Here is a 16,825-nt window from a genome sequence, read left to right on the forward strand (position 1 = left end):
TACATGCGATAAAACGTGTATATAAATATAAAATCCGCTTCAAATATTTATCATACACTTCATGTGTTAGGCATTCAATCCCTGTACTTGTTTCATGATGGCGTCTAGCTTTTTACTCTTCTGTTGAAAGGTTTCTTGTTGTTTCTGAAGCTCCTCATTAGCTCTCTGCCATGTCATCTTCTCCTCAGCAGTAGCTCTACGTTCAGCATCAATCTCTTGTCTCATCCTCTCTATCCATTCATCGTTCTGTTTACGATGATTCTCAAACATGGTCTTGAGCTCCTGAAAACACAAAGTGACTGTTCTTTATTATCCCCAACCACAAGTATGGATATACTGTACGGTACTGCTCAATTGCAACGTCATCTCATGAGAGCATAAGCGATTAAAAAACTTGCTAATTGAAGGGCATGGTACCTGTTTTATTCATCCCAAATGAAATGGGATGAATACTTGCAAGCAAAATGGATGTCACACCCTTTAATTAGAAAGTTTTTAAATTGGTGAGATGACATTGCGTTTGAGCGATACATATGTACCATACAATATATATCACTCAATGGTCTGCCCGAACATTGTTACCATAGTGGTTGCACTATTACCATGGACCCAACTGAGCACAAGACTGATAACAACCACCATAACCCATTTACATAAGTCAGAAAAGAAGTACGATCAAGCCAGAAGATTGGCTGGCCAATCAGAATTAACAACTAGTGTAATCATTTGAAAGCAGCAAAATCATTGAAAATGTCTAGGAATAAAGCAAAACTCAGAATACACAGGTCAGTATACTAGAAGCAATCCCTTAACTATTAGGTAGAGGATGGCCTTTCATTTGTAGAGCATCAAGTCACAATTCTTATAAGGTTAGATCGGAAACACAACTTGACAACAACAAACATGTTAACAACCGAGGTGAAAACTTGTAATTAAACTGCCTTTTCGTCAACCTCCAATACATTCATGCAATTATGCAACTCATTGATTCTAACTGACCAGCCAATATTCTGGCTGGCTCAAGAAGTATTGTCACCAGATAGTGTTTGCGCTATTAGCGCGGGCCTGGCTGGGCATGAGACTACAGGTAGGTTGTTATACACCCTATATAAAGCCCACCTGTTGCTGTCTCTCATACAACTGATAGTGTTCCTTCTTTTCTGCCTCAAAAGCTGCTCTCTCCGAGGACAGTGTCTCATTAGCACTACACAAACACAACATGGTTTGTATATTGTTCGTTACTGCTAGAAAGTACAGTATCACTGCCACAAAAGTTTAGTCTGGACACAATGTGTTTGCAGAACACACTGTGAACCTCATAGGCTTTAGTAGGCCCTCAGTTACAATCTTGATTAACCAAAACTATATGAATATCGGAGGTACAGTGTAGCTCATCAACAGGAGTATATTTATTAGAGTAAGTAAACACATATATATCAATGGGATTACTTTATATATCTAATTCACTTATCTGAAAACTATTATGATTTAACTGGCACACAGGTGTTTGAATATACAGTGGAACCTGTGTTAATAGTCAGCTGTATTAAGCAGTCACATTTGTATAATGGCCATGGTCATGATATTTTTCCATACAAATAATAAAAGTATGCGTATATATGCACTGTGGTCTGTATTAAGTGGTCACCTGTCTAACACACATAGCGGCCATCCTACGAATCACTGTATACATAACTTCAACTCCCATAATAACAGTCACTGCCTTATAAGGAACAATTAGTGGCTTGTTAAGCCAATAATCTGGCACCATGATCAACAATCATCATTTCAATAACTCCCAATTCACTTCCTGCCTTTCAATAAATACTATATAATCTGTCTGGTTTCATTGCTGAAAAGTACTCAGTAGCCTTTAACAACATTCATAGCAAGTTCACCTTTCCATTTCTGTACTGATAATTGTTAACATAATAATTGGCACGAGTCTCTTAATCAAGACACACAGTAGTGTGTTGTGTGGCCAAGAAAGCAGGTGCACCACACCGTGATTATATTTACAGGAAGACACAAAATGTATTTTCATGCATATGTAGCTCCATGCTCCCTTCTCGAACTGGAATCATTTTCATACCCTCCACCCCACATACCAAGATTACCTAATAAATACAAGCCTTCAAAATTTGGCTTAATTTCTTCGTTTTTTTCTTTTTCATTTAGGGGCTCAGGAGCTTAGATTATTCTTTTCACACACTTACAAAAACCATTATAAAATGCAAATGCGTACGTAGCTCGATTTTCTTAAGCTTTGGTATACTTTAAGAATGGATTATAGCACAATCACGTACCAAGTTTGGTGCAAATCTGATAAATAGCCATAGAGCTATGGACGATTATTTGCATTAAAAAAGGCCAACATTTTGTCACACCTACAAGGTAAACTGCTTATGGGAATATTAACTTTAAAATCAGTATGTGTATAGGTTAACCATCATAGCTCAAATCTTTTGTAATTTAAAGAAATCGCATTGATAACTAGAGTTACAAAGCAAAAACCAAACAACTGTAAATAGCAAGGTCGAAATACTCTAATAGAACAGTCACTGCAGGGCAGGGTATAAGGTTTATGAAAATGTCAAGAAAACTTACCAGGGACCTCCATACTGAAAACCCAAATCCTTAACCACTGAGCCATTGCTATCGCGGTATCACTTAATTTCTACTCTATAAATGAAAATTCTGGCTAAAATCTATTCAATAGTAAAATTTCATAGAACATTCTATGTGTGTTCTATTAGAAATCCTCAAAAAAAAATAATGTGTGCTCTATTAGAGTATTACAAAAGTAAGCAAATAAACTCTGCAATACAATACCATTGTAACTTCTCTAGTATTCCATCAAATCAAAGTCAATATTATAGCCATTTTGGTACTGATCAACAGGGCAGTACATTACTATTAAGACCTAGCTACTTGTGCCAATCGTCATCATCATAATAAGTGCTATGCTAATAAAACTTGTGACAAAAGGCTGCTTAGGCTGGAAATTGTTTCTAGCACAAAAAGTGCAGGATTTACTTTGATAAAAATTGAGCAATACAATTTACAGTATCACGTTTAGCATGAAAAATCGAGATACTCTAATAGAACAGTCACCGCAAAATCCTAATAGACGAATGGTACAATCATGCATACCTAACTTGGAAGGAATTAACTTTGTTATAAAACACTATTGCAGGCACTACATGTATACTACAACATTATATAGCCATAAACAAAGCAAGCACAAAATGTGACCAACCACTCTTGGAATACCGTCAATATACGCACAATAGTACTTTTGTAATAAAATGCATTTAAAAACAATGGGTAAAAATGCAAATTCCTGAAAAAAAAACTTGCACAAGTTTTTATTGCCTCACCGGTCAGTGAATTAACACTCCAATGGATAATCCTGTGTGCATCATGTGTCTGCCTGTTCATAGGGAATTCAAAATTTTTTGCTTCATCTCCATACATGGGTCTGTTACAGACATTTGTTTACATTGCGGTGACGAAAGAATTTACCAACAATCATTCTTCAGTGAATTCGCCTTTCTTCTCAAACACGAAAGCATACCTTGGACAAAAACTGTACCTTGGTGGATTCACAAATTCATGGTGAACACAATGAGCTAAGATTCAACTCCATTCAGTAAATTACAGTATGATGGTTTATGTTAGCGCCTATAAATTATTTTCTCAATGGAATTATACAATGAATTTATTTGCTCGTCCAGCTGTCTAGTGCATACTGCTCAACTTACGAAGCTGAAACTTAGCCAGTCCATTCCTCTGTGTCTATTGACAATGAAGGAGCAATAAAATGAAATTTGAAAAAATGTGCGGATATACAGTTATCTAAAATTAGGTCACAAATTATATCAGTATAAATGGCTTTGGTATCGAATTGGTGGGTATTTTTCTGTATTGGTAAAGCACTAGTTTGTCTTATAACATCTTCATTGCATCTGTAGATAAAAAGAACAATGATGTGTGTAAAAAAACCTCAAAGCCAGTTTATGGTTGACTTCATGGTGTATATATTAAAGAAAAGAAGTGAAATCCATGTAAACACAGCCAAGCTGTATAAAAAGGGTGCGGCCTTCAAAAAGCCTTGGTGATTAAAGTTGTGAAATCAAAGGTGGCGGCCATGAAATGGCTGCAATTACGTTAATGATAATAAATAACAATGCACAAAGCAATTATAGTGGAACCTCTCTTAACAAACTCCCTGAATTAAGGACACAATAGAAAAAACCTCCATAATAAGGACAAGAATTTTGGTCCCAACTGGTCTGGTTAATATATTGTCCTCTTTATTATAGCAAAAAGTGCCCAAAAACACTGCATAATAGAGAGGTTCCGCTGTATTATCATCAACATCATTACAGCCATTTCATGGCTGCCACCCTTGATTTCACAACTTTTTTTCACCCAGGTTTTGTTGAAGGCCTCACCTTTTTCATACAGGTTGGCTGTATTTGCATGGATAGTAGTTACCCTTTTATAATGCACCTATCAAACCACCTACCACCATGCAGGCAAGGAGGGGGAATAGGAGGGGATTGGACAGAACTCTAAGTCTAAACTAGATAAATCTAATCCTTTCTTTCTCCATTCAAGTATCTCAATCTTTTGTTACAAGCATTCCCTAAACCCCACATCTGGAGTATAGATTTTTACCCAATCTTCTCAATATGCCCTGTATGAGGATAGGTGGGACAGAACTTTGATAGGTGCATAATGGTCATAGCCACTAAAATGCTACTGACCGCCTTATGCAGGTTTTTCTCTATAACAGCCACCTGTGTATAAAGGCCAGAATGTCTGACCCACAAGTGACTGCTATACAGAGATTCCACCGTAATGGAGGTACCACTTTTCAAAACAACAGTTAGTTCACTCACGTGTCCAATTGTAGATATTTCTCTGATAACTGATCAAACATTTCATTGATCCTCTTGATGTATGTCCCTCTTAGCTCGTCAAAATCCCTCGGCTTTACCACCTGTAACCATGTGATGATGTCACAGCTACAGTACAGCCACACCCATAACTTCCAAATTTCGACCTACCCAAAACATTTATTATCTGAACACAAAAAGTGACTGTTCAATTAGAGTATCTATTAGCATAATTGAATGCTCTATTACAACTGAACAGAGTTTGAATGATCTCTGCTTCCCTGGCCTATACAGAAACAATCTTATGTAATTATATATTATATGAACACTCTTCTCCACATAAGTTTAGATAAATGACTGTACTGCAGTACAAACACAGACCGCAAATATAATACTGCACCTTGGGTGGGGCAGCCGACAGACTTCTACGAAGAGCTGGTATGGGGACAGGTAGATCATAAGATGTACGAGGTGCTGTACATGGCTCATAACTGTGTGGGTAGCTCACATGACCCACCATAACACCGTATGACATCAAACTGCTCACCTGACCACTGGAACTATGTATCATCATTTGCAGTAATAATAAACATAACCCGTAAACAATATGATAAACAAACAAAAAGTTACTCACATTCACTCTTCAGCACCCATGCATCATTGTAGTCTGTCTGATCATTCATGCCACCAAATAGACACATCTGATCATGTGATGGAAGTGATGATGTAATAATGATGTCATACACTAACCTTTTCACCAATCATTGTAGCCGTGTGGCTGTAACGTTCAGCTGGCATTGGTGCCTCAAATGTCACCCGATTCCAAGTGGGTGTTCCTGCTGTACTTGTAGGTGGACAGACAGACAGACAGATATGTGACTACATTAGGATGTGCTAACAATCAGGACTTACACAGGTTAAGATTGTAGACATCATTGAAACTTTTGTCCATATCATCACAACTAATAGACCCACCGAACAGCAACAAATGCTGGAGGAGAAATGTGACATTTAAAATAGTGGATGAAATGTGAAATTTATCTAATACATACGTATGTACCGTATATGACCGTATTAAAGCCAGGCTCAAATACACGCAGGGGCTCAAATATACGCCGGGTACAGCTAGTGGACTGTCATAATAAACGCCGGGGCTCATTTAAACGCCGGGGTGCTAATGATATGCACTGAAAGGGGTTCTAAACTCGTGTCAGCTGCTAACTATACAGTAATGTCTCGTCACCAGTCTTATGATGTCTTGTCTTGTTCGACTATGCCTTCTCTTCTGGTGATGGCCATAGCGTATTTATCGTTGTCATTGTCATCTTTCTGCCCGACTTCCAATGTTTCACCCAGCAGAGGAGTCCAAATGGGTTTATTTACGCGATGGGCTGTGGATTTCGTATTTCGTAGGTACTTGTACTGGCACCTATCATTCTCAACGAGTGGCTAGTAAGAAATAAACTCCCGGGTCCAAATTAACGCCGGTCTCGTTTAAACGCCAGGTCAAAAATGATTTATAGGAAATAAACGCCCGGGCTTCTATACGGTCATATACGGTATATAGGTCTGGGCCAACCACTGTTTTTGTCTACATACACTATGTTCTGATTTCCAGGTCAGTTTATGAACTACCGGTATATACTTTGGGACCTAGTATGAATAAGTGTTGGCAAGTATCCACACTAACACATTCCAATATAATATGGACACCTTGGGACCAACCAATAGTATCCTGATTATAAAGGTGTTTTCCAGGTCAATTTACGTACTAAGGGGTATTTAGTCATCATAACTAAGTGTCTGTAGGTGTTCTCAAGTCATAAATACTCAAATCCAGGCCAGGAGGCACTGCTCTTTCTGTAGTTCAGTTAACCAAGAATCCGGATAAGTGGGATTCCACTGTACATACAAATTTTCGAGGTACATATTATTATTGCAAATTAACAAATTTCCAAGGATGAAAATTTCACAGAAAGCCAAGCAACCATAAAATCAGTAAAAATTATGTCCCTCAAAAATTTGTACTACAATTGCTACAGTCTAGCTGTAACATTTTTACTACAGGCTGTATGAACAGTGTACTGCATCCCTACTATGCACATGTGTATGCATACAGCTTAAATTTTGGATGCTACTTAAGTGATCTTGTGAAGATGCTGTAATGATTAAACTTAGTAGAGATTTACACAAGTTGTTACATAGCTAGCATGGTTTATTGGTTGTAGAAACCAGTAAACAAAGTTTCTATGTTCAAATACACACTTATAATAATGTCACAGAATACCCTCACCTTATTGGCTAAATTGCAGACAGTCACATAATCCCTACAAGGGGGAGGAGTACCAGACACTGTTACCTCCTTCCATTCCATCGTAGCTACGTACAGCAAAACAGGTAAGACATATCACCTATGGGATACCGTGTATCCTGTCATAATATGGAGGAAGGGGCCTCTGGACTATATGAATGTGTACACACATAGAGGTTCCGGGCACTTTGGAATCATGCTAAGGTGTCCTGATTTCAAGTCTGTATGTGTGTACACTAATACTCTGAGGTAGTGCTGAAACGAATAACAATTTTTATTATTCGAATGCAGTGGAACCCCTCTGGAAGGACACCGCTGAATCATGGGCAACCTCTTTATAGCTAATGGACATTTGTTCAGGTCCCAAATAAACAGTACTAGTAGTTTGTACACCCCTGAACTACAGTAAGGACAAGGACAAAAAAATCCCAGTGGTGGCTCCACTGTAGTTGTGAACAAAATGACCAATTATTCAACTATTCTTTAAGTATGAATAAATACTGAGATCTTTGTTGAGTAGTAAGGTAAAGCCTGAGAGCTATTTCTATCTCTTCTAAAATATAATTTTTCAGTATGAAATACCACTGTTGGCTTTATTCATTTGATCATAACTTACTACAATGCGAAAGAATATTCAGATAGCATGTTAACAAATTGAATAATGTCATGCCATCGAATATCTGAATAATTGTTTCAGGAGATCATTCAAGGCATGCATGGACAAGTGTCTGGAATACATATGTACTTGAGGAATCCATAAACAGGACTCCCATATGTTAATCTAAGCATATGCACACTTATGGACTATATCAAGATCCAGAAACCAAAATAACTGTCAATTGGAGTACTATGTGATGCCTGAAGTGGAAGTACCATATGTTGTACAGTAGGACTTTGATTATCCAAACAGTATAAGTGACTGCTCTATTATAGTATTTCATCATTAGCTATAGGTGAATGCTATTAGAGTAAGTGTATGTTCTATTAGAGTATTTGAACAGAGTTCTGTATATAAACGAATGGGCTTCATTTATCCAAACAAATTCACTTATCTGAACAATTTTATGATTGAACTGGCACACAGGTCTTCAGATAATGGAGGTCCTACTGTTTGTGAATAAAGCCTATTGAACCCACTGTGTTGACTGGGATAACTGGTTAAACATATAAAAGTAGTGCACATGTATCTGAACACCAAAAGTGATTGTTTACTTGGAGTAGTTTGTTGATAGTGTGTGCTCTACTATCAGAGTACAGAGCTCTATATACAAAACAATAGAATAATGGTACTTATCTGACCACTTTTGTCTAACTCTATAGTACGTTCACATTGAGCTGAATCCTCAAAAACATTTAATAACTTATGGATGCAAGTACACACGATCTTGAAATTTGGCTCATTTGTAGTACTGCTTGATCCGCTAAAAATATTTCAAAATCTTTTTGTTCAAATGTATGACATAATATTTACGGCCAATCAAAATTTCACAATACATTTCCTATGGGGAAGCCATATAAGTACAGTGTCCATCACGGCCCTTTCCCAAACTTGTAATGGAGCCAAACCGTACATGTCTGTTGTTGACACCTTTGCTGTTACCAATAATCATCTGGTTAGCTGAAATGTTAACTAGGTTGAGAAAAAAATCCACTTTTAATTTTTAGCTGTTTTTCAGGATTCAGCTCAACGTGAACATACTATAATAAGAAAAAAGGTGTTTGGATTAGCTGAGGATCAACAGTACAAACACATTTCTTTTATGTAGCACTATATGGTAAACAGGGACATGTTTATAAACTCAACTAACCAATGGAGAGGCAGAACACATCGTTGTAGGAGAGTTCATTGCCTCCACTGCCACATGCAACATACATACGATCACCAACCAGGACACAGCCATGATCACACCTGTTAACAATGACATGTACACACACAGGGAGTATACAGGACATACACTTACCGTGGGGTGGCAGTGGCACCTGATGTTTCTACAGTTTGCCAAATCCATGTGCCTAGAAGTTTGTGCAATAACAAAAATTAAACATAAAATGAATTACATAGTTATGTACAGTAGCTTGTATTTAGTCACCAACTACAAGTTGTCTCCTACTCAAAGTGACATTTGGTATTTTACATACATATGTATGTGCGTACAAGCTGGCCAGTATATTCAGTGCAGTGGTGACCTGATAACAGTCCTAGTAAGCAGGGCAAAATTCTTGCTATGGGCTTAGTTTACCTAACCAATACTGCCTCATCATCGTCAGGGGAATTGAGGCTGGTTTTTGAGTGATGTTATTTCATGGGCCATGCCTACTCCTACTACACAGTGCTATCGTACTGTATGATACTACCATAGCTGCCACTAACATGATGACTGAGCAAGCTAAACTACATAAGTATCACTGGATGATGTTATATGAACACTCTGAATAAGAGCACCAGTGTAATACAGTAGTTAGTTTGTACGCAGGCAGAACATTTCGACAATCAGGGAACTTTTAGGGTGTCCATGTTGTGCAGTTTTGACAGTACACAGGTTTTCTATGTGATGTGGCAGTTATGATGTCTGCTATATAGTTTGCCTACTATACTGTCATATACCTATTGAAACAAAAATGAAGGAAACAGTTACAAACATGGTTTACACTAACTTTAGAGCACAAGTTAAAGAACAATGCATATGAAAGTCAAAAACAGTGTTCTCCTCAATATTAATCTACTACACTAGAATGCACAATTTGGGTTTTGCATATTCACACATCTAGTATATTACAATTACTACACCATGAGGTAGTGAAGAATGAAAAAGAATAACCTTCGATACTTGTATACGTGTTAATAATTTCACTATACAAAAGCCAAACCACACCCTAAAGTACAGTGCCAAACTTGAGAGATTCACAAATGTGTGTGGAACTATTGGGCCTCACAGACTATACAGTACACATGTATAAATATCTCATACTACACACGTACAAGTTTTATTTATTTATTAAGGCTTTAAAGCATAAGTGGTTAGTGCTGGTCCTACAGACTGTTTAAAGAAGTATGTTTGAAAAGTTACAAAAAGGAGAAAAAATCCACAACTGGACCTGTGGCAGCCTTGATCTTGCAGCCACTCAATTTATACTCAAACGTTTACAGGAGTACATACATATATGTATGTACACTACACACTTACTCATGTCCAGACAGTGTAGGGTATCCTGGGCCTCTCCATGGAGTACACCTCCAAACACTAACAAGTTGTTACCACTGACTACACCACGTGAACTCATTGCCGTAGGGGCATTCCCCGTGGTTGCCTTGACACTCCACACTAGGGTCTCTAATAGTACAACAAAAGCAGCTGTAACGATTAACACATTAGTTCTAGAGTTGCACCGATATGCATTTTTTCACATTTTCCGATACCGATTATTTGCCTATTCCTGTAACCGATATGCCGATATTTACCGGTATTCTTCATTTCTTCAGAACAGAGGAGGAGGAGCAGAAAATCACCTAAAGTTTATGCGTATAAACTGCATTTGTAATGATAATGTAATCAATGTAATTAATTACGTGGGCGGAGACTTTTACAATGTTTTACACAGTTTTGCTACTATCTCCTTTCATGGAAAAGGAAGCCAAGTAGTTATAAAACAGCTAATCAAACAGTGTTTTAGTGGGACTACAGACCCTTTGTGAAGAGTGATCAACTAATTGCGTGGGCGGACGATAAATATACACAGCCTACTATAGCCTTGCAACCACACTTGTGCAAACAAACAAACTCAAATAGTTACAAAACAGTTACAACAAACCACTTACTGCTACATTCACCACCTTCTTTACTTTCACCTGTTCATTGTCGTCAACTTAACAATTGATTGTGGGTTTCGGTTAACCGGCAAGTTATTTCCACTTCGTAGCCGATACCGATACTTGTAAAATTAGCTAATATCGGTTGTTACCGATAATTCAACCGATTATCGGTGCAACACTAATTAGTTCATACAGTATTAGTAGCAGATTAAAAGGGAGGGAGGATTCATGGAATCTTCTGTAGGGAAGGGACCAGGGATGTTCCCACAGCGGTCGGGACCAGCTACCACTCAAAATAAAATAACCACCACTACAATTTCACTTCTAACTTATGCAAATTAAGGCCTCACACTGTCACGCAACCTATCCTAAATCCTCACGACTTACGTATCCCTGTTTCTTGTAGCCACTAGTTACTCTAAACCTGGGAAGATCCCTGAGAGAGACTTATCACTTCCATGTTTAGAGAAGTTTAGTACATACATATGTACCTTGCCTGTATAAACAAGCTGGAGAAGCAGTTTGGTATGGTCACTTTTTTTGTATACTGTAAGTACTCCTTTTAATTTTGGCTTCACCTACTTTTAGTTTTGTTAAGACTTCAGATACTTCTTAAATGGTACAGGGTTGTATGTAGGATTCAGTGGTGAATGTTATGACATACAGCACAACCAGACTACAGCTAAGGGTATTACACTCCAGAATGGAGCCACCTCTTACACACACCACGTGTCTCACCTGTGTCAAAGACATACAGTCCAGGAGTACACACCTCAGCATCTTCACTATCCACTCCACCATATACTATCAGCTCCTTACCAGACACACTACAGGACGTAAACAAGGTGCTATAAAATACTATTTAAAAATGTGAGAAATTTGGCTGTTGGCTACTTGTACATTGGATACCCTGGAAGATAGCTGAGGGATTTGCATATTTTTGAAATAATTTGGTATCCGTAGCCTCAGCCTCAACACTCTAATTGGTGTTAGTACGTACATCCAATGTGTTCTAATTGACTAACACACATACAATTGTTTTAAAAATATTATATGCAAAACATTCTATTTTGTAGCAATACAGTGTTTGAAGCTCTGTAATAAACATCAAGTGTAAAACTGCAGCTACGTATGTATGTATGTATAATTTTGAGAACACACAGCAACATTGATAGCAAGTCCAAAATAATAGTCTATTTAGCAATGGGTAGAATTAACTGTATGAGAGCCTGGTTTTAGAAGTTCCACTCACTTGCACAACATCAACTTGTTTAAAAATAAAGTCACTTCAACAAAGCACAAATTCTATTTGAAGGAACCTAACATTTTAATTACTAACATGTAAATTGGTCCTAAATATGGGCAATACATTGTGCAATCTAGGAATGATACATGTATACTAATACCAACAGATACGGATATAAAGTGAGACAATTTAATTTATGCCTCCCAGTAAAATTTTGAGATATGAAGCTCCTCTGAGGCAATATATCGATCACATAAGCAGTTGGTGGTTGGAAAATTTTCACTGAAATCGTCAAAATTTAAATCCGCCAAATATCCAGCTAATCAAAGAGATTGAAAACACAGAGAAATCCAAGGGAAGAACTGTGAACCTACTGTACACAGCTTATTCTGATGAAGATCTAGGAAGATAAACTAGCTACTCAACATGGTCTCATAACTACAGCTGGACATTTCTCATTCTCTGTACCTTTCAAATTTTGGTATGTGAGCCCAGGCTACAGGATTCCAACTACATAGTTAGCTACACATACAATACATGTTACAGTACGTTATTGCCAGTATGTAATTTTGTGTGTGCCAATTCTGGCTTTATTTGTGTGTACCTGACAATCAGAGAAGTACCCCCAACTCTAAAGGCTCCGTGGCACTGCCAATATGTTTAACTGCATTGCATACTAAGCAAATAACAGGCTGTCCCATGCAAAAATGCACTTTATCTTTTACATGGGGATATATAACAACAATGTAAATTTCTATTGCATGATATGAATGAATATAAGAACAAACTGAAGCTCTAAACCACACAACAAATTTTATATAATTTTTTTTAGTTTCACAATTTTGTCAAACATTGTATTGGAAAACTATATATTCCTGACTTGATTATCAAAACCAAACATTTTGGAACAAAAACAAAGTTTGAAATAACATAGGGATAGTTACACTACATGGCTAACCACTGTCATGTCTGCTTTCTGGAGACAAGACATGTAAGACCTTACAAAGTGTTCCAGTCGCTTTAGGCCTTGACAAGACACTGGAGTGGCTGGAGCTCACAGAGATGTGTAATTGTATTTGTATTACAATCTGAATCCTAGGTAGCTGGCACCTACCCCACAACCCCCACAATCTGCCTACACTGTGCAAGTGTCCATTCTACAGTAACACTCACGACAAAATGGCAAGGTGCTGCCTTTGCCAAGGTCGGTAAATTATTACCGTTTATGTCTAATAAGGTCAGTTGTACACTTGCAGTAGTATCAGGTCACATATACTAAATACATACACAAAATTGTATGTATGCATACATGAATATGCACACATATGACCGCTATAAGCATCAATGTCTAGTCTTGTGTAGCCAGACCACTACTAATGTAGTAGTACATGGGCTTATTGGATAGAGATTATAACAGCTGGCACTTATAACCTATAATTGATAAGCCCCTGCAAAGATATAGTGGTCTGAGACTAAATTAGTCTGGCAGCACCCACCCCATCGCTTTTAGAGTAAGGATCTGGTGACCGTAGTATATGGTACTTGTGCTACTACCACTATAGTGGTAGAGCCAATCACATCACAGTATCCAGTTTAAATAAGTATTTGTGAAGTAAAACATGTAATTTGCACCATGAACAACACAATAACCGTGGCAACCAAATTCAGAAGAGTTGGAAAGCAGCTGATACTCTATTATTATTATTATTATTATTGTTTACTGAGCAGTCAGCCCTGCTGGTGTGCTCAGGAATACATTAGATACTCTTCAAGCGAGACTCCGAGATACACATGCTGTAAAAACTTACGTTGAGAAGTATGAAGTTTTGTGCTTTCTTCACCAAGTTACAACAGCCTAAACAGGTAATTTATGTCACGCACAATTTAAAACTACATTTGAATTCCAAGTACCGCATATTACAGTCACCAGACCCTTACTCAAATGCGAAGGGACAAGCACTGCCAGACTAAGACTAAATAAGGTAGCAAGTATAGCAATCAATTGCTAAGGAATACTCCTACCCATAACAAGCATATTACAATTATGATGTCAATACATTGAATACAGAAGCCATTTATGCAATACAGATATCTTAAATGCACAACTCACCACATTATATGGCTCTCCCTAGCGCTGGGGATGTCACCTTTTTGCTCTTCAACCTTGCTCCATTTTGCAGACGACTCGCCAACTGCCGATAAAGCCATGATTAACATTAGCCACGCCTACATATATTCATACTGTTACCTTCCAACGTATACATGTCATTATGGAATGCCTGTGAGCCGGACTCTTCGTTACTGGCACCGCCAAACACGTACAGTGTGTTCCCGACTGCTGCGCACGCGTGGCCAAACCTTTTGGAGAGCAGACACATCACACAAAGAATCTATAGTCAGACCTGTAAACCTTGGTGTTGGAGGAGATCCTTCAACTAGCAGAAGTTGCTGCCAGGAGAATTTTAAAGGAGTTACCGTAGGTTCTTCCATTTAGCTGTACAAAAATATTGGAAGCTATTAAGTGCATGGAAATATTAGAATATTTCATAAGATGTCCTTTTGGACTCGCTCTCGGGCTCGCTTTTTGCTGGCCTTTTGGCCTCGGTCCTTTTCACCGGTCTCGCGAAAAGCTGCTCCGATACGAACTGGCAAGTTTATCACATGGTTTAGGGATGTCTTAGTTGGGGTGAGTTTTAAACCACACAACGCGAAATAATAAATTTCATAGTGCAGTTATGTTCAAAATACATAATTTTTGCTACCTTAGAAACCTTGGCAATGTGCGCAAAAATATTATACACTGTGGTAACTAATGTATTCTGTCTGCCATTTAAACATTACAAATGTTTAATATTTATTACATCTTTCAGAGGGACTGTGATGAGCACCCATGGCTACGGAGTGTAGAAAGCATGTCCCCAAGGTACAAGTCACAATTACCCAACATAATTCATCTATGTGTGTTTATATTAGGTCACCACCTCCAGCTAATCTTCCCGATGGTCCAGCCCACAAGTTGGCAGCTAACTATTACTACACTAGAGACCTTCGTAGGGACATGGCCCCTCCACTGGTGGTGTCATCATATCGTAATTTACCTCATACTCAGCAGTTAATGGAAAGGTGAGTTGTGCATTGTTTATAACACCTTGTTTGCATATGGATGTACAAACTTTGAGCTGCATCTGTATCTCTTAATGGTGTAAACATGTTCATATGTTCACTGCTGTATGTGACTTAGGATTACATGTACAGTGAACCTATATTAGCAGCTACATGCTAACTTAAAATATTTTTAATGGCAGGCCACAGTTCTTATTGTAAGTGTTCTCTGTTTCAAGAAATTAATTCTGGTATTCAAGGCTGCAGTTTTGCCATATTGTTCTTGTCCTTACCTATCAGTTAAGCAGCACAACATTAAGAATAATGTTATCTATAAAGATGTGACTCTGTCAGTGCTTCACTCATATTTGTATGTTTTATCCAAATAAAGCCCACTGTTAAAGGCTTAGCTTATAGATTTTATGAGAAACTACATGCAGTTGTATTATCATATGAGTATTTTGTATGTTTAACATACAGTTTGCTCTCCTGAAGTCATCCTATTCGCCATATTTGACTGCTATGTGCTTCTTTACGACTACCATGTATGGTGTGCCCAAGGCTACCACCCATCGTGGGCCATATTTATCCCTCCCAGTTAATTACTAGGCAGCCCTCTGATTGCTTGGAGGGCTATCATCCTTCTGGGAAGTGTTCCCTCTCAAGAAGCAGCCCAAGACAAAGTCCCCCAAAGTCATAGGGGTGCACAGCAAGGTGCTCTAAGTTCCCTACACTTACAATACGTGCACCATCTTCCATCTTTAAGGGCAAAATTTTCATGATTATTATTTTATATCACCATATGCTATTTTTATGTGACTGCTCTATTAGAGTATTGGTGTGTATAGTATCTCAATCTTTAGCAACATTGGTAGTAAGTGAGAATAAGATTGTCGGCCACATTTTTTAATGGCTTAGTTGAAAGCCAACAGCTGTCTCTAACAATCAGTTCTGACGGAATTTTTGTTTGTTAAAGTGGCTAGCATTTTCAGTTGTTTTACTATGTTGTTTAAATTCCTGGAGCTATAATATTTTTGCATTTAGCAGGGACAAAGACAGACTTTTCCTGGGCACTGGGTAGACGAGCCGTTCAGCCATGCAACATACACACTTGCCCATCTTCATATGGACATCAATATCGTACAATATGCTAGTACTGTTATATTAGAGGTTTGGCTTTTTTTCTAGCCAAAAATATCACCCAAAAACCAGCTTCACAATACCATCCAGGCACCTTGGCAGTGTTGGTTAGGTATCACCAAACCCAAAAGTACCTTCATTATGACCCTAAATGCTTCGAATAGATTGCTTTTTAAAATTTATTCAATGGAAATTTCGACTAACTACCTGCCTGCCTGATGCCTTTGAACTAGCACAACTCGATATCAGCTAAGGCTACAGGCTTGATTTTTCGCTGTTTGACATTGCTTTAGCCTGACAGGTGCCTTTTG

At 38.0% G+C, this 16,825-nt stretch overlaps 2 protein-coding genes across 2 annotated transcripts in view; one reads left to right on the top strand and one right to left on the bottom strand.

The window, feature by feature from the left end:
• On the bottom strand, window positions 1-14,829 carry LOC136256088 (uncharacterized). Its single transcript, XM_066049018.1, has 16 exons — window positions 14,683-14,829; window positions 14,521-14,630; window positions 14,383-14,464; window positions 11,765-11,853; window positions 10,401-10,547; window positions 9,177-9,228; window positions 9,024-9,124; window positions 7,198-7,283; window positions 5,817-5,895; window positions 5,655-5,743; window positions 5,539-5,605; window positions 5,452-5,464; window positions 5,305-5,395; window positions 4,908-5,008; window positions 1,120-1,204; window positions 1-282 (listed from the first exon to the last, which is right to left on the bottom strand). The coding sequence occupies exons 1-16, from the start codon at window positions 14,760-14,762 to the stop codon at window positions 67-69; spliced, it is 1,488 nt and encodes a 495-aa protein (XP_065905090.1). The 5' UTR covers window positions 14,763-14,829; the 3' UTR covers window positions 1-66.
• The window catches only part of LOC136256091 (NADH dehydrogenase [ubiquinone] 1 alpha subcomplex subunit 7-like), a 12,148-nt gene continuing 10,103 nt past the window's right edge, over window positions 14,781-16,825 (top strand). Inside the window, exons 1-3 of the mRNA XM_066049024.1 lie at window positions 14,781-14,958; window positions 15,143-15,195; window positions 15,246-15,395. Of these exons, the coding sequence (XP_065905096.1) occupies window positions 14,824-14,958; window positions 15,143-15,195; window positions 15,246-15,395 (338 nt within the window). The 5' untranslated portion in view covers window positions 14,781-14,823. The remainder of the gene's footprint in view (window positions 14,959-15,142; window positions 15,196-15,245; window positions 15,396-16,825) is intronic.

This window comes from Dysidea avara, chromosome 5, assembly GCF_963678975.1.
Source record: "Dysidea avara chromosome 5, odDysAvar1.4, whole genome shotgun sequence".
In the NCBI taxonomy this organism is placed as follows: domain Eukaryota; kingdom Metazoa; phylum Porifera; class Demospongiae; order Dictyoceratida; family Dysideidae; genus Dysidea; species Dysidea avara.